General features: G+C 36.5%; 1 protein-coding gene and 1 long non-coding RNA gene across 2 annotated transcripts in view; both read left to right on the top strand.

Moving 5' to 3' along the window:
• The window catches only part of LOC107548689 (ST6 (alpha-N-acetyl-neuraminyl-2,3-beta-galactosyl-1,3)-N-acetylgalactosaminide alpha-2,6-sialyltransferase 2), a 9,978-nt gene extending 2,684 nt beyond the window's left edge, over window positions 1–7,294 (top strand). Inside the window, 5 exon segments of the mRNA XM_016229476.1 lie at window positions 5,612–5,749; window positions 5,849–5,952; window positions 6,687–6,770; window positions 6,865–6,954; window positions 7,102–7,294. Coding sequence (XP_016084962.1) covers window positions 5,612–5,749; window positions 5,849–5,952; window positions 6,687–6,770; window positions 6,865–6,954; window positions 7,102–7,294 — 609 coding nt within the window.
• A 9,754-nt stretch (window positions 7,295–17,048) lies between these two features.
• On the top strand, window positions 17,049–22,280 carry LOC107548701 (uncharacterized). The gene is made up of 2 exons (XR_001604487.1): window positions 17,049–17,334; window positions 21,834–22,280. It is a non-coding gene; the product is annotated as an uncharacterized lncRNA (long non-coding RNA).
• The last annotated feature ends 329 nt before the right edge of the window (window positions 22,281–22,609 follow it).

Raw genomic sequence — 22,609 nt, forward strand, 5'->3', positions numbered from 1 at the left:
TGTGCATAGGTAGCTAGCAAACAAGGAATACAGCCGTTAAGCTAATAGTCACATTTAGTTGTGTAAGATCATGATTGAGAAATGTTGGATACTGCTGGAAATGCGGGGTATCCTATTTATTATTTTAGGATATTTTTGTTTGCCCCAGTGAAGCAATTCTATTAATATAACTGATGAAGTAGTCAAACTCATTCCATATCAGCAGAATAGTGTGGTACAGAAAGTCTATGTCCATAAAACAGGTTCAGATTGAATTATGTTACTGATACCTAATGGTCAAAAGTAATAGGTCAATATTATTAAATTGCAGACAAAGATTTTGAATAGCTAGGCTGGCTTGCACACTATATTGCCAAAAGTATTGGGACACCCCCTTCTAATACACAGGTTTGACTACTTTAGTAATTTCCATGAGTACAAATCTTAATGTTTAAGCATATAATGCTATTCTAGGGAATTGTGTGCTTCTAATTTTATAGCAATAGTTTGAACAGGACCATTTTCTATTCTAACACAACAATGCCTCTGTGTATGAGGCAAGGTAAAAAAAAAAAAAGATTGATTCAGTCAGTGTGGAAGAACTTGACTGGTCTGCAGAAAGCCAAGTCCTAATCCCAGCTGAACTCCTCTGGTGTGACTTAAAATGCAGATCTTGAGCCAAAAACTCATCACCAAACACTGTGACTTGTACATACATATGGACGAATGTATTGGGACACCCCCTTCTTTAGAACAGAAAAAGGCACTTCCAAAACTGTGGAATCAAAGATGGAAACATAATTCATGTATTTAAAAATTGTATTTCCGTTTTTTCTGCCACAGTTTTGGAAGTGTCTAAAATGATTGTATGCATGTACAAGTCATTGGTGTTTGGCGATGAGTTTTTTTTTTAGTTTTATTGAGTTTTCCCAATACTTTGGGCAATATAGTGTATGTTTGGTGCGGTAGGGGGCCCAACCTCATATTTTTCATAGGGCCCAAAATTGCTAGCAGTGCCCCCTGTCCACACCAGATGCGACGCGACAGAATCAAAAGCGTGCGTGGACGGGCTCTCTCTGGAAGCGCACTGCTCTCGCAATGAAATGGATACGTTTATAATCTAATTCATAAATATTAAACCTTTTTAACACCATTAAATGTACATACTGAGTGACAGATAAAATCTTTGTCATGGAATACACTCGGTTCGCAGTGAGTTCACGGTTTTAACAGACATATTTACTTTAAGTTATTTTCAAGATCTGAGGTAAACTATCTGTTGTTGCTTTCAGTATGGCTATAAGGTCACGCAAAATGATATTTAAACTCATATTAGACACGTTTAACTTTGAATAAAGCACATAATCACCTGAAATTATCTGTAGTTTGTATGTTGTTGTTCCGACGTCGCGGAAATAGAAACCGTTTCTAAGTTAGAAATTTAGCGTGTCGCCGTCGCGGCTAGTTAGGACAAAAACTCTGATTAACATGGAAAAGATTTTGTCGCGTGTACTTAGGACACGGTGTAATACTGGTCATTCTCAGATGATATGTTCTTATAAATTTCAGTAACACTTCATTTTAAGGTGTCCTTGTTACATGTACTTACTATTATTATAAAAATTTTTATGCTTTATTCCTGATCTTGTGTTGTACTGACATTTCTAAAACTTAAACCATAAATGGCGCATTAAATATAGTAAACCTAGATGGTCACACATTTGACCTTCCATGTTTATTAGTTATTAGTAAAATATAACGTTATTTCATAAATGACAATATTTCTAACTTTTTCAAATGTATGTAGTCAGAGACGGAGTACATAATTCTGTATTTTTAGCTGAGCAGAATCATGAATATTTCTTTTCTGGTGTCACCAATGCCCTGTGATGGGGCAGAAGTCCAAACATATTGAAGTCCATTTCTGATGAAACACCAAATTTAACATTTTAATGAACAGGACTTTTTGTTAACTGTTTAACAAACAAACCATTTTACGTATCGTGAGGGTAGCAGTATTGTGTATTGAACCGAATCGTGACATGACTATTGTTACACCCTTTTATAATTTCCAAACCTTCTTTCTGTCATTAATTATAATAATCCAGGGAAATTTTTGTATGCATAAGAGGTCTGACAAAAGAATGATCTGATTGATGAATTAATCGCCATTAATCCCCCACTTGATTAATCGCAGTACGTTTAGACAATTTTGTATTTCAAGTTTTCAGAAATATGCTTCTTAAATATGCATATCTAATTAAATATAAACAAATTTGCATACATTTCCAGAACAGAAATCTGGACATTACATAAAGCCAAGTTTAAAATTCTTCTTTCATTTTATTGACATACAGCGTGGAGTGTTGTAGGCCTATATCCCTTTTTATCACTCCATAAATCAAAGTGCTGTCAACACTGTGAACTTCCAATAAAATAAGCCTGTGCTCAAAGAGCTCAGATGGGTTCACAGCAGCGCAACGTTTCAAACCTGCCTGTTTCTTATCGCTACTGTTTAGCACACTCCAGAAGTATGTGTAGTATGTACTGTAATAATAGAATCACGTCATCAAAACCGTGGAATATCATTGTAGGGTGTTGCATTAAGATTTGTTTTCTCTGCAGTTACTGGAATAGCCAAAACCATAAATCAGAAGGGCGTATTTGTCATACTTTTTGGCATATAGTGTTTAAGTGGCCAGATTTTCTATGTTTTTCTATATTTTATGCCTTTGTTTATAGAACATGGCTTGCCTACATTTTAAAATAAATTACAAAATTTAATTTATGTTACACGTTGTTGCCTTTGATGATGTTGCAGGGCATTCCAAATGAGCGATTATTGTCAGAAAAGTCCACTTCAACGGATATCCCGTGTGTAGGGAGCAGTGAACACTATAGGGACCCTGTCAATCGAAACACACCTGAAGAGACGGCACATTAAAAACAAACTACCGGAGAATGCAACAACTACAGACACCAATTACGATATACTTCTATTATCATAGTCATGTAGGCCTAAGTTGTATTACATTTATTATAAACTGTGGCAGTTTCTCGTTTGTATAGTGCGTGTAGTTTTTCACCTGTGTTTAGACTGTTTTTAAAACAAATATAGTTTACCTTAACCATAATCATAGTTACATTTAAGCACGATAGTGTGGAGCCATGCATGCTTTTACGTGGGGTTCTCAACTTCAGAATCAGTTTTGGGGAAAGCTAATTTTAAAAGTAATGCATTACAATATTGCGTTACTCCAAGTAAAAGTAACTAATTGCGTTGCTTAGATGGTTTTTACAGAAAGTAATGCCTTATGCAAAACTTTTGCATTACTTTTTGTCACCTGGGCTGGGCTTGCTTATGTCTTTTAATAACAAAAACCCAAAATATCATTATTTTTGACCACTGCCTTTAACACCAAAAGTGAAATTAATAAGCCTCAGGCTGAAGCCTCTGCACCTCACTCCTGATTTGTCTCAACACAGAGAGAGGAGAGGTGTCAGTGAATAAATGGGAAAGCAAAGTAACTTGCGTTCCCTTATTTGAAAAATGTAGATATTTTGTTGTAAGGAAAGCTAATTTTAAAAGTAATGCATTACAATATTGCGTTACTCCAAGTAAAAGTAACTAATTGCGTTGCTTAGATGGTTTTTACAGAAAGTAATGCCTTATGCAAAACTTTTGCATTACTTTTTGTCACCTGGGCTGGGCTTGCTTATGTCTTTTAATAACAAAAACCCCAAATATCATTATTTTTGACCACTGCCTTTAACACCAAAAGTGAAATTAATAAGCCTCAGGCTGAAGCCTCTGCACCTCACTCCTGATTTGTCTCAACACAGAGAGAGGAGAGGTGTCAGTGAATAAATGGGAAAGCAAAGTAACTTGCGTTCCTTATTTGAAAAATGTTTACAAGTAATGGGTTACTTTACTAGTTACTTGTCAAGGGAGGACCCAAATGCAGAATGGACAGGGGAAACAGTTTAACAAAATGAGAGCACAAAAGGAAGAGGCAGGAAGACAGTCCATACAATAAGGCAGGGCACACGACAGGTGAACGGGCTGGTCGTGGAAGGTGTCAGTGAATAAATGGGAAAGCAAAGTAACTTGCGTTCCTTATTTGAAAAATGTTTACAAGTAATGGGTTACTTTACTAGTTACTTGTCAAGGGAGGACCCAAATGCAGAATGGACAGGGGAAACAGTTTATTAACAAAATGAGAGCACAAAAGGAAGAGGCAGGAAGACAGTCCACACAATAAGGCAGGGCACACGACAGGTGAACGGGCTGGTCGTGGAAGCTCCAGACTCGGTGGCAAAAGGGGACTAGGTAGCAGCTCAAGGAACCACAGGCTTGGCCCTGGGGATGGTAACTCTTGAAGCACCAAAATGTCTGCCAAGTCAGAAGAATCAGTGACCAGGGAGGACTCAGGAAGCAGGGCAGGAACCACCTTGACAGACACACTCAAAGACAAGACAACAGGAGAGACACGGATCAAAAGTACAAACTTGCAAAACTATGACTATAGGGAAATAAAACTGAAATGGAAAAACAAAATAAATACTAGGAAGAAAAACGAACTTGTGAAAACAAAAGGATAACAATAGGAAAAAGCTAGGGAAAAATTGACTCGAACTACAAACAAAATAAATAAAAACAAGACAGCAACTTTGCTGAACTAGAAAGAAAATACAAAAGGCTAAAATTAAAGGTTCAGGAACTAAAATAAAAGAACTAAACTAAGACTGTAGACTAAACACAAGAACAAAAACTAACAACAAGAAAACCAGACTGGACACAAACAAAATAAATAAAAACAAGACAGCAACTTTGCTGAACTAGAAAGAAAATAAAAGGCTAAAATTAAAGGTTCAGGAACTAAAATAAAAGAACTAAACTAAGACTGTAGACTAAACACAAGAACAAAAACTAACAACAAGAAAACCAGACTGGATGCAATATACTAAATAGTAAGCTCTAACAAGACTAAAGACAATAGCACGGCAAATGCACACACAAAACGAACCAGCAAAGACTAGAGTGAAATGAGCACAATATAAAGGGATCAGAGCACACGAGGATCAGGTGAACACAATTGGACAAACAAGGACTAAACAAGGGGGCGTGGTGATTGAAAATGAGGAAGCAGGACAAGAGGAGCACATGGCCAACACAAACAAAGACACAGCCATGTGCTCAGGCAGAAAATAAACAAAGATACATTAAACAAGGACAGGACAGACAAGACTGTCAGTGCAGGATCCTGACAGTTACATAATGCGTTACCCCAACACTGGTCAGAATACTTTGATTTAAGCCTATAAAAATCATACCTTTTTATAGTTACTGTTGTTAATATCAGTTCATTTTACTGCTCAATATGCATTTCAATTTAATTTCTCATCTTATAGGCCCCCACCCCCTTGGTTCACCTCAAATGTTCAATTCAGTAATCCGGCCCTCAAATGAACAGCCCTGGTCTACAGGCTTTCATAGACAAGTTTAGGAAGTTGTGGGAGGTTTTGTTGCCACCCGTTCTGTACCCTGGCAATAAAAAAGTGCTTGTTACATGAAAATTCTTACATATGACAGCACAACCATGATGCTAATAATAATGATCATTATTTATAGGGTAAATGGGCAATAATCCAAGGGTTTGAGGATGATGTAGGGACAAAGACGTCTTTCTAAGGCTTCACCACCAACTCTCTCAAGAACTCATTAATTGGTTATTACCAAGACGGCTTCGACAAAGTGCCATGTGATCCGGTAACTGACCCTCTCATTCAAAATTTAGGAATTATTATAAGTTCTCAGTTGTCATTTGTTGTCATCTGCTGGCCTACAGTGAAGTCTTTGGCGTCACAGGGCACTGGGTATATTTGTATCCCTGCCGAAACTGGAGACTATGTGATGCTGGCAGCTGCCATCCAGGGTGTGTCTGTACCCTCGGGACCTGATAAAGGTGACAGGTTTAACAATAAGATTCCTACACGTTGATATTTACTTCACATAACAGGTTACAATAAATTCTTATTATTGTAAACAATTTCCTCCTTTTCAGTTCATGAAGTTTGAATTGGCCAGGTTTCCTAAAGCAATTAACATTGACCAAAAGTGATTACTGATTATTACTCAATATATTGAGCTAACCATATATACTAATAATAAATGTGTATATGACACATAGCCTACTACATCCAGTAATATCAGAACATATAGGCCATTCATTGTTGTGTAAAATATGTGAGAAATGATTATACTTATAATACAAGCTCACGCTCCAAAGTGATTAGAAATATAGAAATAACATAATCGCTCTGCTGAATTCACTGTCGATGTTGAAAATAATGGTAATAAATGGCCAAATGTACCTAAATTCACTCTGTATAATTGGGAGCCATACATTTCAGTTCAAATATGAATGATTTATGCTTATGGAAAATTGGCTATATAAGTTTTTATGATCATTTGTTTATATGTAAATAATATTGAACAATGAAATGTGTTATGAATTTCTTTACATTTGATTCCATTTTTATTTTGCTTCCTTAAATTTAAACAGTTATTTTATGCTACTTGAATTCATTTGGAATTATAAAAGGCATTCTACCAGTTTGTGTTTTATTTTATGTTTTTATTTCAATATTAGCTTATGTCCTTTGCATACTAACTAACTGCTGAGTTTATTTGATTATTAAAACAGGCCCTCAGAACTTTTTGGATATAATACTGAAACACATCAGTTCAAGATGATCCATTCATCCTTCATTCAATATGTGACTGAAAGGTGAGAACGATTTCCTATGCATTAGACTACATATAATTTTGTCACATTTTTCCCTTCTCTCTTAATGTAATGCCATGGTATTATTGATTAACAGGTTCCTAAAATCTCCACAGCTGGAGCAATATAGAGATTTGAACATGCCCAGCACGGGTGCACTGATGCTTTTGATTGCTTTACACTTGTGACCAGGTCAACAAACCTCCAAATGTTTTTTATCAATAAAACAGCATTTGAAATCCTTATTTATAAAAGCTTTTTATTTATTGTTAGAATGGCCCTGAAACCTACTGGTCCAGGTTTTGTCAAATTAATGTTGTGCTTGCTGGCTCTTCCCTCAGGTCTCTGCATATGGCTTTATCACAGAAAATTACAAAGACTTCTCAGACCATTACTATGACAAGGTGATGAAGCTGCTGGTCTTCTATGCTAACCATGACATGGAGATGGAGGGATGTCTGTGGAAGCAGCTGCACTCTCAAAAAGTCTTGTGGCTATATCAGAGGCAAAAAAAGGACATGATGTAACTTCAGTGAATCTTGGGACATCTGAAAAACAAGTAACAAGACTGCATAATGAAATTGCCAAAGCAGTATTTTGTTCTGGTGCGCCCTTATTCTCCTGCAACCTTTATAGGCGAGATCATTGAGAATGTTATTTTTAATAAGCTAAATAAATTACTTAACTCAAAGTGTTACTTGGAGAATTTGCGATCTGGTTTCCCATCAGATTACAGCACAGAGACCATGCTTCTATTCAACTAAATAATGAGTAAGGTAAAATATCAGTGATGATTTGACTGATATTTAGTGCTGTACTCTCAATCACAATATACTCTTAGACAAACTGGAAAACTGGGTTTGTCTCTTTTGGCCATATCTAGAAGGCAAGGAATTCTGTGTGAACACAGGTTACTTTAAATGGGCCGCAATGACGTGGTGTCCCCCAAGGTTCAATCCTAGGTCCTCTCCTATTCAGCCTGTATATATGTCCATTAAGCTAAATAATGTGGAACAACAAAATAGCATGCCATAGCCATGCAGTTTAATCTAGCTCTATCTGCAAGGGCAGCAGATCAGATATGAATACATTTAGAATTTATTTTAAAGTGCTGTCGTTAAAACCTTAATACACTGAAATGTTAATGGGATAAAATACTTCCTAACTCAGTAGAGCTGAGACAGCTAGATATTGTCATGTTTATGTTCTGTTTTGGTTCTGTTTCTGTGTTCACAGTTCCTTGAGTTCCTTTGTTAATCTGTTTTCTTGGTTGTGAATTAGCTCTACACCTGTTCTGTTTCTCCCTGATTGTGAGAGAGAGCAAGCGCAAATCCTGGCAGCGGCAGGTCGCAGGTATTATTATACATTTTTATGTATCAGCTGCCAGAGTTCGTGCCAGGAGTCACTATCGTTTGTCGCCGTTTCTGCTATAAAATATAAAATATTTTCTAAAATATTTGATGATATTTGATTTGATATTATATACCAGCAAGCAGATGAGACCAGAATATGAATCCAATAAGCTAAATTGCATAAGCATTTTCCTATAAAGAACATACACGAGGAGTGCTTAGCTGTATAGACAGTAAAATTTAAGGGGGTCTGAATACTTTCCGTACCCACTGTATATATATATATATACTGAATATAGGAAACTTTATTTTTTCTCATATTTATTTCTTTTAATTGGCTAAGAAATCAGATACACTGTTGGACAATAACAAATAAATGATTTGTTAATGTACTACAAACACTTTTTCCCCCATTTTTATCACATAATAAGGCAGAATAGTTTCTGTACTGTAATAAATGCTATGTCAAGTAGCACTGAATTGTTCATATATTTTATTTATTACCTGGAGATGATATATATATATATACACACACACACACACACACACACATGCTTTTTAAATGTATGTCCCTGTTACACTTACTGTTGTCACATTTTCCTAGTTAAATAAACAATACATAAAAAAGGCCAAATACAAGTATATTTTATAGTTTTACACTATGTAATATTCTGTTTATGAAAACCAATAAATCTCATCAAGTTAGTGTTTTTACGTATTTTTACATTTATTCCAAAATAACAACAAAAGGCAGTAACAATATATTTTATTTAACTGATGTTCAGCTGTTCTTTTTAACTTTACCAGCGGGTGTCGCTGTTGGACAGAGTTACTTTCTAATAACTAGTGACTTTTACACTTTTTAATGTCACATTTTGTAATACTTGCGTTGTTGGCACATTTTGCTGCAACTTGCGTGGCACTTCAATTAAGTATAGCATTTTTTGTAAGCACTACAAAAATGACAAAACAAAAAAAACAAACAAAAATTATTATTTTTTTTTAATTACAATTTTAATAACCACGGTTTTAAACAGCATGCTTAAACTGTAGCAAAATGTTTTAACAGTAATAACCTTTTTTATTTGTTGCAAAACCATGTGTAATTTTCGTAAGTTTTGTTGCAAACAATTTTTACTGTTATTTTATAATGAAAAACAGCAGTAATATATTTAGAATATTTATAGAAAGCATTCATTGTTAGAAAAGATCATTTATGTCATGTACTGTAAATGCTCTACAAGTTGAGGCATTAATTGTAACATTAGTATATACACCAACTATTTTGACCATACTTTCTTCTTTCACAGCAGGAAAACATTTTTTGAGAGACACCAGGAATGCAGCTGACTGGTTCGGCAACAGACATTGCAATTTTTTTATTTATTTTTTTATTTTTATAAATAATTGATTATGCATACTACATACCAACAAGCAGATGAGCACAAAATTAAATCCCTACACAAAGCTGCTTGGGCAGAAAGTTCTCCAGCCGAGATGTTCACTTTTGTATTTGGAGAACAACATGATCATTTCTGTGTTCTGCACAGAAATGGTTGATAAAACAAAGTACAAAATCTTCGCCAGATTTGAGGAAGAATGAGTCATCCTTCAGGATGATAAATAAAAAAATCAATCAATGATAAAATGTAATAAAATATCAATAAAAACGTAGGTGTCTCAATCAAAAGGGTCTGATGATTATATATATATATATATATATATATATATATATATATACACACACAAAAGCATTCATTGTTAGAAAAGATCATTTATGTCATGTACTGTAAATGCTCTACAAGTTGAGGCATTAATTGTAACATTAGTATATACACCAACTATTTTGACCATACTTTCTTCTTTCACAGCAGGACTTTTTTTTTGAGAGACACCAGGAATGCAGCTGACTGGTTCGGCAACATATATATATATATACATATACATACATACATACATACATATGGTCACACTTTAGTTTTGGGTCCAATTCTCACAATTAACTAACTATTGACTTTTGCCTCAATAGACTATTACTTAAACTGTAGCAAAATGTTTTAACAGTAATAACCTTTTTTATTTGTTGCAAAACCATGTGTAATTTTCGTAAGTTTTGTTGCAAACAATTTTTACTGTTATTTTATAATGAAAAACAGCAGTAATATATTTAGAATATTTATAGAAAGCATTCATTGTTAGAAAAGATCATTTATGTCATGTACTGTAAATGCTCTACAAGTTGAGGCATTAATTGTAACATTAGTATATACACCAACTATTTTGACCATACTTTCTTCTTTCACAGCAGGACTTTTTTTTTGAGAGACACCAGGAATGCAGCTGACTGGTTCGGCAACATATATATATATATACATATACATACATACATACATACATATGGTCACACTTTAGTTTTGGGTCCAATTCTCACAATTAACTAACTATTGACTTTTGCCTCAATAGACTATTAATAATTACTGTTCAGGTATTGGGTAAGAATATATGGTCACGCAAAATAAGGCATTAGTATGTGCTTTATGAGTAGCCTACTAATAAACAGCTAATATAGTAATATGCAAACAACTAGTTAATAACTAAAGTTTTACATTAAATAAATAGACTAAATAAATGTGTGTGTGTGTGTGTGTGTGTGAGTGAGCGCGTGTGTGCGTATACAGTAGGCTATTGGCTAGCAGCAGCTGGCACTCCTTATGTGTGTGCATGTTCTTTATGGGAAAATCCTTATGCAATTTAGCTTATTAGTTAGTTAGTTTATTAAAATAAAACAGTGTAGTTTACAGCAGAAATGGCGACATATGGTTGTGACTCCTGCCAGGAACTCTGGCAACTGATACATAAAAACATATAATAATAAAAAGAATACAATTGTGGGAACTTTGCATCATCATTTAAAAAAAAAACAAAAAACACCACCGCACGCCACTGAGAACAGTGTAGTTGTTACCGAGCAAACATTCCCTTATTAATGTTGATTGGTGTTTATCTCCTGTGTTTCTCCTGCCTGTTCCTTCATGTGGATTTATTTTCAAAAGACACCAGTGTTGGGGAAAGTTACTTTTAAAAGTAATGCATTACAATATTGCGTTACTCCATAAAAAAAAGTAACTAATCACGTTACTTTTTACGGAAAGTAATGCGTTACGTTACTTTTGCGTTACTTTTAAAATCTAGACAGGGCTTGCTTGTTTGTTTTTAAAATAAAAAAGTTATATTTTTTGGCAAATATAAAAGCCTTTTCACACCAGAAGTGAAATGAATGCACCTCAGGCTGAAGGGAAAGTACATTTACGTCCGTACAGTAGAATGCAGAAGAAGACATTTCAACACACTTCAGCAATAAACAAAGACACACAAATGTTCGTCTAGAGTAATTTTGGCTTATTAGTACGGTTGACCTGGATCATCGAAGGTCAGAAGCAAAGACATTGGTTAATAGAATGGGATTAAATACATAAAGAGTATTTGTGTTGTTTAACATTTAATTATTGCAGGTTTGCGTCATATTCTGAGTTGCATTAATTTTATTCATTTTGAGGAATACTGAATCTGTGTTTTTTATTTTTTTTTCGTGAGTGAGATGAATGAATGCATATTCATATTTATTTTAGAACTACAGCAGCATCTTCTGATTTCTCACAACATGAGGACAGGAGAGCCGTCAATCAATAAATTGGAAAAAAAGAAAAAAAATATTAGACAGATATTCTCTTGTAAATTAAAAAGTAATGCGTTACTTTACTAGTTACTGTAGAACCATCTCAAGGATGATCAGAAGAAATGGACAGCACCTGAGTTAAATATATGAGTGTCACAGCAAAGGGTCTGAATACTTAGGACCATGTGATATTTCAGTTTTTCTTTTTTAATAAGTCTGCAAAAATGTCAACAATTCTGTGTTTTTCTGTCAATATGGGGTGCTGTGTGTACATTAATGAGGAAAACAATTAACTTAAATGAATTTAGCAAATGGCTGCAATATAACAAAGAGTGAAAAATTTAAGGGGGTCTGAATACTTTCCGTACCCACTGTATGTATATATATATATATATTAGTATATCCCTTCTCAGCTTGTGGAAGAGCTGTTTGTGCTGGTCTTTGATTCATCATGTGACTTTCTAATCACCACCTGTTTTTGGTGGTTATCAGTATTACAATGTTTCAAAACGACTTCAAAAATACTTCAGTATGCTGGTTTATTAACATTACATCAGTTAATGAAATACGTTTTTTTTATTGTGAATTTAAGTTAAGTCTGTAAAACCTAAAATGTTGCTATTACATATTTAACGGTGAAGTTTTGACAACCACAGCTGCCGGTATTTTACCGTAAATGTCACAGATTTTTTTTTACAGTGTAGGATCCCCGTTTGTTTAACAGACAAAAAAAGAGAAAATAATACAGGGCTAGAATTACAACAAAGTTTGAGGAGAAATATTTCCAAGTATGTCACAGTGATGGACTTGATGGCACTTTATTTTGTTTTAAAAATATCCTTTGTTTTGTGCGGTGAATCTTACTCTATAAAAAAACCTTCAAAAGAAAATAAACTGTTTTTTGCTTCGAGGTACTGGTTTTACCCTATGTTTTAGCTTGTGATGGTGACATTAACTGCTTTATTTAACCATGCCCCAGGTGTGCAACATCTGTTTGTGGGATATCCGGAAGGTGATAGCAGCCCCTGATCCTTTGATCACCGCGCGTCCTTATCTTTGTGGGAGCAGGTGAAGGGATGCAGAACCACAAGCCTTATTCTCCAGTTTTCACCTGGTTCTCCACAAGCACACAGTCTCATTCAGGCACTTGTCAGAGCCATATTCACTATCCTGTTCCAGATGACTTCATTTGAGAGGAGACAGGAAGCACTTTGATCTTTGGCTGAAGAAAGAGACTTCTAGATCACAGTGTTTGTGTGCACATGCAAGTTTAAGCATATAAATGAGCCCATGGATGGTTGAACTTCTTCAGACAGTTTTATGTTAGCATATTCTCAGCACATTACAAAAACTTTGAGTTCCATTAGTTTTGAGTTACTACACAACAACAAGTGAATGCATGTTTTGGGGATGAGCAATGGAGCCATAAACCCAAAGGAAAGACTAATCGCAAATGAGATCAGTTCTTTCTCCTAGACAAATTCTCCCAAAACCAAATTATCTGATGCTCTCCACACTCATTTTATTGCTCAGTACAAAACAAAAGTTACCTAAAAATGGGAATATTTAAAGTAACTCAATTAACTAAACTAAATTGATCTCTAAACTCTAAATTTACATTATTTAACATTACAGAATCAACAAAATAAAAATAATTTTTGCAGGTTAAATCAAGTAGAATAGCTCTTTAAGGTAACAACTGCAGCACTTTTATGCCACTATTGATGTAAGCATGTCAATGTTTGCCTTATTTGTGTGTTGTATCATGTATTCATTTCATGTTGGTTGTTCAAATGATCTCATTGATGTAACAGTGCTTTCCATATTCTTAAAATATTTTTCATTGATCATTTTATATCACACAAATACATACAGTACCGTTCAAAAGTTTGGGATCAGTAAGATTTTTAATGTTTTTAATGGATTCTCTTATGCTTTTCAAGGCTGTATTTATTGATCAAAACTACATAAAAAAACTGTAATATTGTGAAATAATATTGCACTTTGACACAGCGCTGAATTTTCATCAGCCATTACTCCAGTCTTCAGTGTCACATGATCCTCCAGAAATCATTCTAATATACTGATTTATTATCAATGTTGAAACAGTGTGCTGCTTAATATTTTTTGGAGCCTGTGATACTTTTTTCTTTTATGAATAAAAAGTTAAAAAGAACAGCATTTATTTAAAATAGAAATTGTTTCTAACAATGTCTTTACAAAGTTTTTACTATCACTTTTTATCCATTTAACACATCTTTGCGGAATAAAAGTTTTAATGTCTTAAAAAAAAGAAAAAGATAATTTACTGACCCCAAACTTTTGCATAGTATTGTACATTGTACAAACACAAAATTTCTATCTTGAATAAACACTCTTCCTTTTAAATGTTTATTTATCAAAAAATCCTACAAAAAAATTCCACAGGTCCCCAAAAATATTAAGCCCCACTGTTTCCAACATTGATTATAAATCAGCATATTAGAATGATTTCTGAAGGATGTGACACTGAAGACTGTAGTAATGATGCTGAAAATTCAGCTTTGCTTCACAGGAGTAGCCTAAATTATATTTTAAAGTATATTAAAATAGAAAAATATTTTGCAATACTAAATTTAGAAAACTAAATTGCAATAATATTTCATAAAATTCCTTTTTTTCCTGTATTTTTGATCAAATAAATGCAGCCCTGATGAGCATAAGAAACGTCTTTAAAAACATTAAAATCAAACTTTTGAACGGCACTATATGACTATATAAGTACGTATTTTGTGGATTAACATGTTGCTAATTTACTAATCCTATAGATACATATTGTATATATTGTATAGTCTAACTTTTCCTCCCTCCTTTGTCCCATCAACTCTAACAGTTGATGACTTTGCCACATTCTTCATTTATAAAATTAAAACCATCAGTGCACAATTTTCCACACCACAATCTGTCAAGCACATCTTACCTGCAAACGTTCACATCCTTCTCTTCACTCTCTGAGGCAGAAGTCTCCAAACTCATCCTTTCTAATCATCCTACTACTTGTCCGCTTGATCCTATTCCATCTCATCTCATCTCCCATTAGGCAAGCCATTTCTCCTGCCGTTGTACCTGCACTCACTCACATCATTAACACATCCCTTCACACTGATGCTTTTCCCTCAGCATTTAGGCAGGCTCGTATAACCCCACTACTTAAGAAACCCACCCTTAACCCATCTCTTTTAGAGAACTACAGACTAACTTCTTCCTTTCATTGCAAAAACACTTGAACGAACTGTGTTCAACCAAGTCTCTGCCTTTCTTACACAGAACAACCTCCTCGAGAGGAACCAGTCTGATTTCAGAAGAGGACATTCAACCGAGACTGCCTTGCTCTCAGTTGTTGAAGCCCTAAGACTGGCAAGAGCGGATTCCAAATCTTCAATACTTATCTCGCTGGATCTGTCTGCTGCTTTTGATACGGTGAACCACCAGATTATCCTGTCAACCCTATTGGCAAAGGGCATCTCAGGAACCGCACTCCAGTGGTTTGAGTCTTATTTCTCAGATAGGGTCATTCAAGATATCTTGGAGAGGTGAGGTGTCCAAGTCACAACATCTAACTACTGGGGTGCCTCAGGGCTCAGTTCTTGGACCACTTCTCTTTTCTGTCTGCATGTCATCACTAGGTTCTGTCATTCAGAAACATGGCTTTTCATATCACTGCTATGCTGATGACACTCAACTCTACTTCTCATTCCATCCTGATGATTCGACGATAGCTGCTCGCGTCTCAGCTTGTCTAACAGACATTTCTTGCTGGATGGAGGACCATCACCTTCAACTCAACCTTGCCAAGATAGAACTGCTTGTGGTTCCATCAAAACCATCGTTTCATCACAATTTCACCATCCATTTAGGCACATCAACCATAACTCCTTCAAGTACAGCCAGAAACCTTGGAGTTATGATTGATGATCAGCTGACTTTCTCAGACCACATTGCTAAAACGGCCTGATTATACAAGAGTATATATGTTATACAAGAGCTTGAACAAGGAGTTGTGAAGCATATCCGAAAAAAAGGGCCTGATCTTCTTGATGTTGAATAAACTCCTTGTTCAAGCTCTTGTTCTGTCCAGGCTGGACTATTGCAATGCTCTCTTGGCAGGTCTTCCAGCCAGTTCTATAAAATCTTTAGAATTAATCCAGAATGTGGCAGCAAGATACATTTTTAATGAGCCAAAAAGATCGCACATCACACCTCTGTTTATCAGTTTGCACTGGCTACCAATAGCTGCTCGCATAAAACTCAAGGCATTAATGTTTGCCTACAAAACCACCACTGGCTCTGCACCCCTTTACCTAAATGCATTACTTCAGAATGATGTGCCCTCTAGAAGCTTGTGTTCTGCAAGTGAACGTCGCTTTATTGTGCCATCCCAAAGAGACACAAAATCACTTTCACTGACTTTTAAATTAAATGTTCCCTCCTGGTGGAATGACCTGCCTCAACTCAATCCGAGCGGCTGATTCCTTAGCCATCTTCAAGAATCGGCTAAAAACCAAACACACGTCTTCTCTAATCTTTTTATATTCTATCTATTTGTTTTCTTTTTATTAATTATACAATTAACAAAAGCAAAAAACGCCTCTAACACTAGCTTGCTCTATTCTTTTTGTATTCTGTATTTATGTATTATATAATAAAAAAAAAACCTGTGTAGGCTACTGCGTTAAGCTAACTGAGACTTGTTATAGCACTTGCATATCATTGCTCTTTTGTTGATTTTGATTGCTTCCATAGTCCTCATTTGTAAGTCACTTTGGATAAAAGCGTCTGCTAAATGACTAAATGTAAACATTGAACATTTATTTTATTTTAAATCATTATTATACTGTACTTCAAATAGCCTATATGTTAGATAAGATGAGGCTGGAGGAGCTCCGGTGAGTGTCGTCTGGCGGCAGGGCGGCGGAGCGGCGGATGGGGCCCAGAGGGCGGCAGAGCGGCGGATGGGGCCCAGAGGGCGGCAGAGCGGCGGAGCGGCGGATGGGGCCCAGAGGGCGGCAGAGCGGCGGAGCGGCGGAGCGGCGGAGCAGCGGATGGGGCCCAGAGGGCGGCAGAGCGGCGGAGCGGCGGATGGGGCCCAGAGGGCGGCAGAGCGGCGGATGGGGCCCAGAGGGCGGCAGAGCGGCGGAGCGGCGGATGGGGCCCAGAGGGCGGCAGAGCGGCGGAGCTGCCCCCTCCCACTGGGAGGACCGCTCCGGTCGACTCCACTCACTGCTGGAGCTCTCAAAACACGCGCATGCAGATCGCAGCCGACGCTCAGTTTGGAGTTTATCGACACGGACTGCCGAGAAAATAGCTTATGAAAGACTCGAGCGCGAGTAGCAGCTCTCACACTTACAGCGAAGTGTGTTTATCGACTAAGAGTTGACTGAAGGTGACTTTGAGTTCGTTGTTGTGGTTGGACTGGAGAGAGTGATCCAGCGACTGATCCTGGACTCGCTGTTATGGCAGCAACCCACATCGAAAATGAATACTTTACACTAAATTAATGGTAAGTATTAATAGAGAAGGTTTAATCTGTTTAAAACTGTAGTTAGATGTGACTTCACCGAATTATGGTTTCATTTTCTAGTGTGCTCAAACAAAAATACTAACTTTAATTAGCGTTTCTGCGATAATACAATATTGTTTAGATTGTAAAGTAATAATAAAGTGCAATAAGCTTTCTATTTATTTATGTTTTTTTTATATAACACCGGCGGCTAATACCAATTTACCTCTCAGTTCATCTGTAGTAACTAAAACTGATATTTTGGCGGACTCTGTGGACATGGTGATTTTTCTCCCCAAATGGATCTTTGCAGATTGAATTAAAATCTGCCAAATTTATATCAACTATACAAGCTAAACAGTTTACAGTGTTCTGTTAGATGTGCTTTAACTTAAATTAGCAGCAGCTATCGTTTGGTATATGGTTGTATGGTGTTATGAAGAAATATGACATATCATTGTTTGTTTATTTTGCCACATATGTGATGCCTGTGCATAGACACGTACTGTACACTCTTAAAAATAAAGGTGCTTCACGATGCCATAGAAGAACCTTTTTGTCTAAATGGTTCCATAAAGAACTTTTAACACCTGAAGAACCTTTCTGTTTCACAAAGGGTTCTTTGTGGCGAAAGAAGGTTCTTCAGATTACAAAAAGGTAAGAAAGAGATGGTTCTTTAAAGAACCTTTGACTGAATGGTTCTTTGTGGAACCAAAAATGGTTCTTCTATGGCGTCGCTTGAAGAACCTTTTGAAGCACCTTTATTTTTAAGAGTGTATGGACTGATGGGGGTGTGTAGTAGTAAACCTCTGGTAACCCAACGAATATAGTTCTAAACCCCAGAAGAGTTGATTCATCACCACTGCGTCCTTGATCAACCTCAGGTTACACCAGGACTGAACCTGTAGGTGTTCAGAAAATTTCTGTTCAGCACAAGGTGGTCTATAATACTTGCAGAAAGCCATCTATTAGCATTCCCATTCATCTCAATAGAGGTTACTCGCTGTCAAACGCAGCCACAGAAGTATGCAACCCGACATCTCAGATCCTGATTTTACTTTTTATCTCGCACTCTTAAAAATAAAGGTGCTTTAAAAAGGAGTTTTGCAGCAGTTGCATAGAATAAGTGTTTTTGTGCTACAGTCAGAAGAACTTATCTAAAGAGCATTTTTCCACTATTAAGAACCTTTTGTGCATTTGAAGAGTTCCATGGATGTTAACGGTTCTCTATGGAACTAGTAAAGAACCTTTATTTGTCACCGGAGCCATAAAAACCATGAGCTGCAAAATAACATCATATCAGCACTAACTAAAGACTGTCCCGAGCTGTGATGTCCATGTGGAGCCCTGCAAAAATCAGTCACTGGCAGTACATTTCTTATAGAAGAATGAAATATTTGTAATTTGGAGTTGTTATAGCATCTACCAGCAGGGGCTAACTGGATTACACTAACCAGCCAAACCTTGAACCCTTGGGTTAGGATTATGGATGGTCATGATGGTTGATTATAGCAGCAGTCAGTTAGTGAGGGCGACTAGTTGAGATTTTATTTTGAACCTTGGTGCTTGAATTAGCATGCTGACAGCATTCTTTTGATTAGTTGAAGAGAAGAGAGAAGTTGCATCTTCTTAAATTGATCTATTTCAAAGCAGTACAACTACAGCCGTACACATTTAGATGGACATTTTTGGCACCTGCATTTTTCCTGCCAGTTTTTAAGAATGTGTCAAGTTAAACGTTGTCCGACTTTGAAACACGTCCATTTATTGAGCTCCGAGTATGTGTGTGTTTTAAAAAAAAACATGTTTCATAAATGTCCTCTAGGAAGCGCATCTTCTTGTTTGAGCCCAGAAAATATGGATGGATGCAGCTTCAGCATTCATGGTAAATTTGTTGAAATGTAATATTTGTTTTTTTCATTTACAATAAAATTTGCATGTACAAAATATGAATCACACTAGAAATAATGGTTCCGTTTGGAGCATCTTCAGTTAAAACACAAAGCAAAAACACTCCTAGTGTACATTTTTTAATCATCATTTTGTAGTAGAATTAACAAAACTTGCTGTGTTTTTGTAGAGTAGCTACATTGTCATCTTGCTTCGACCAACGTGATTTGAATAAACCTGATGTCGTAATTACCACTTCCAAACTCCTAAATACAAACTTCCCAGAAGTACTTGGGAAAACCATGATTAGCAACTAACGCATTGCTTATTTTTTGCATCCCTGAAATTAAATTGATGGTTGTAAACATGAGGGCCAGTTACTGGGCTTGTCTAACCGTTATTCCTGTTTGTGAGTTATTTTCATCAGTCAAAGCAGTTCAGTCCACCTTCACATTCACCTGTCCTGTTCCTCCTCTTTTCTTTTTCGAACTGCGGATTTCCTCACAATAAAAAGCATCTGTAAACTCACTCATAAAGTTCAATCAAAACGCCATAAAACCATCATAACAGCACTCCACCCTGATGGCTCAAAAACTCACACGTTTCGTTTGGCGTGTAAAGACTATTGGCCCTGAGGGAAATGAAAGAGGACGTGATTACAGCTATTGAGAGTGACAGCTTTGCTTACTCCCTCAGAGTCTTTTGGGTGTGTAGAGAAGGCAAGACCGTGCAGCGTTATGGAGGAGTGATTATGTGACGACTGTGTGGTGCTCGTTTAATGCTCATGCTGTGACCGAGACACCGGGCAGCCTGACCGCTGAATGTGGAGTTGCCATGTGCTGCGCTGCATATGGTTATTGTTGTTTTTCTTTTCTTTGCCTTTACTGACCACACTAACTGTTAAGCCTGTGATTTAAATTTTTTTTTGCTTTGACAGCATGTATGTTTGAGATGGTATGCCGTCTAAACCTTTTTTGTTGACATGTTTCTTTTGGCTTGTTAAAATGTTATTTGAGACTTAGAATACTGGCGTCAGCAGGTTTTTAAATTGTGATGTTAAGGCAATTACTACTACTACTACTAGAGCTGCTCATCATATTTGGGGTTAGGCATGTAAATGCAGATACGAAAGCTTGGCCAACACATTTTAAATGTGCAGTCGCATACTTATGGGAAGTCGTGGCCTAATGGTTAGAGAGTCGGACTCATAACCCAAAGGTTGTGGGTTCGAGTCTCGTACCGGCAGGGATTGTAGGTGGGGGGAGTGAATGTACAGCGCTCTCTCCCACCTTCAATACCACGACTGAGGTGCCCTTGAGCAAGACACTGAACGTCACCTTTATTTGTTTTTTTTTTTAAAGGCAACATTTTACTGACGTAGTTACCGACAGTTTTTGCGGAAATCGTGCCTTGTTCTGTGGAATCTAACTAACATTGCTTTATGGCTAAAAAGGTCAAAATATCTTCTATTTTAAGAAACTTTTATTGACTTACTGACACACAGACATGCGGGTCTACCGGGGGCATCTCTTTTTCTATTTTTTTTCCTTCGATATGATATGATATAGACATATATTGGTGGTTACATTTATCTTAAAGGTGTAGTGCACCTAAAAATGAAAGTTCTACCATCATGTCATGTAATAATAAAATGATAATAATAAAAAGAAATGTTTTTGTCCATGCAATAAATGTCAGTGAGGTCCAGTGTTGTTTTGAACCCCACTGACTTGGGCAAAACCGTTCAAAATACACTACCGTTCAAAAGTTTGGGTTTCAGGAATATTTTTGATTGTTTTTAAAAGAAATCTCTTCTGCTCACCAAGGCTGCATTTATTTGATACAGAAAAAACAGTAATATTGTGAAATATTATTATGATTTAAAATAAAATAAATTCTACTTTAGTGTTCTTTAAGATGTAATTTATTTCTGTGATGCAAACCTGAATTTTCAGCATAATTTCGCCAGTCTTCAGTGCCACATGATCCTTCAGAAATCATTCTTCTTTGCTTATTTGCTGCTCTAGAAACTTTTTTTGTTTTGTTTTTTTTAGCAATATTGAAAATGGTTGTGCTGCTATTTTTATGTCGGAAATGGTGACACATTTTAGGATTCTTTGAATGAATGTAAAGATGAATATAAAATGTATTTGAAATAGATTTTCTTATAATCTAAATGTCTTTTTATAAGACTTGTCTTCTAAAAGACATTTAAAGACATTATTTGTCATATTTCCAGGCTGAATAAAAATAATTAATTACTTTAAAAAAACGACAACTTTTGAACAGTACCATATCTTTTTTGTGTGTTCCACAGAAGAAAGTCATACAGTTTTGAAATGACACGTGGGTGGCTAAATGATAACAGAATTTACAGCATTGGGTGAACTATCCCTTTAAGCATGAATAATCTACCTGTAACCTTTCCTTGAGAAGGAATTGTTTGAAAGGTGAAAAGAGTCTTTATTTGATCACAAAAGGCTTGCTGTCAGAGCTTCATAGTGGGCTTCTGTTCTCAGCATTACTTTCTCCCTCTTGCTGCTTTGCTCATACACTGTACTTGGCTGATGTATTAACAGTACTATTTTTCTTGCCCACTTCTTTTTCAGGTTTTGGTCTGCTTGTGCCACTCCGGTCTTCTCAGCTTTCTAAACCACAGCATCAGCAGGGGCCTCTGCGTTCCCAGAAACTGAGCTCCACGCGACCAAAACCGACTTTGTTACCCTGAAAAGGCTGTGGAAACTTAAGAACGAAAAACCGGAAGGCAATTTATAAGGTGAAATAGATTTTCCATTTCTCCGGCCTTCCGTGTCCATAACCAAACGGAGAGCTGAAGTCTGCTGATTTTAATGACATGATTGTTGGAGAAGCACGGATATCTGGATGCTTGTGGATCCTTCAGACGTCTGGCTGTCACCTCCCCCGACTGTAGCATTACCGAAAGAGAGGATTCTGGGATAGGTTCATGCCGTGGTTGCGCCGCTGTATGGAGGTGTAAGGGAGGAGCAGGACTCGTGTGGGACGCTGGTGGAGTACTGGCTGGTGGAGATCATGGGAAAAGAGCAGGATCTTCTGCAAGCGGTCAAGAATGGAGACCTAGCTACTACGCAGAAACTGCTGGCCAAGGTCAAAGCCAGCAAAAGCAGTGAGTAACAGTACATTACCTCTCTATCCTTTTCACTGCATTTGACATAATGTGTATCCATGAAGATCTTTGCTTTTGCAGACCATCATTGGCAATTGTTCTACCACCAGGGTGCTAAAGGGTCCACTGTGTGAACAAGTTAGAATAGTTATTCTGATGATCCTGTTATTTATATACCCATGACTAGAGCTGGGTGACGTACCTAAAACAATTCTCAGTATGCATGTATTTCTCTTAAAT

This window comes from Sinocyclocheilus grahami, unplaced genomic scaffold, assembly GCF_001515645.1.
Source record: "Sinocyclocheilus grahami isolate Dianchi unplaced genomic scaffold, SAMN03320097.WGS_v1.1 scaffold353.1, whole genome shotgun sequence".
In the NCBI taxonomy this organism is placed as follows: Eukaryota; Metazoa; Chordata; class Actinopteri; order Cypriniformes; family Cyprinidae; genus Sinocyclocheilus; species Sinocyclocheilus grahami.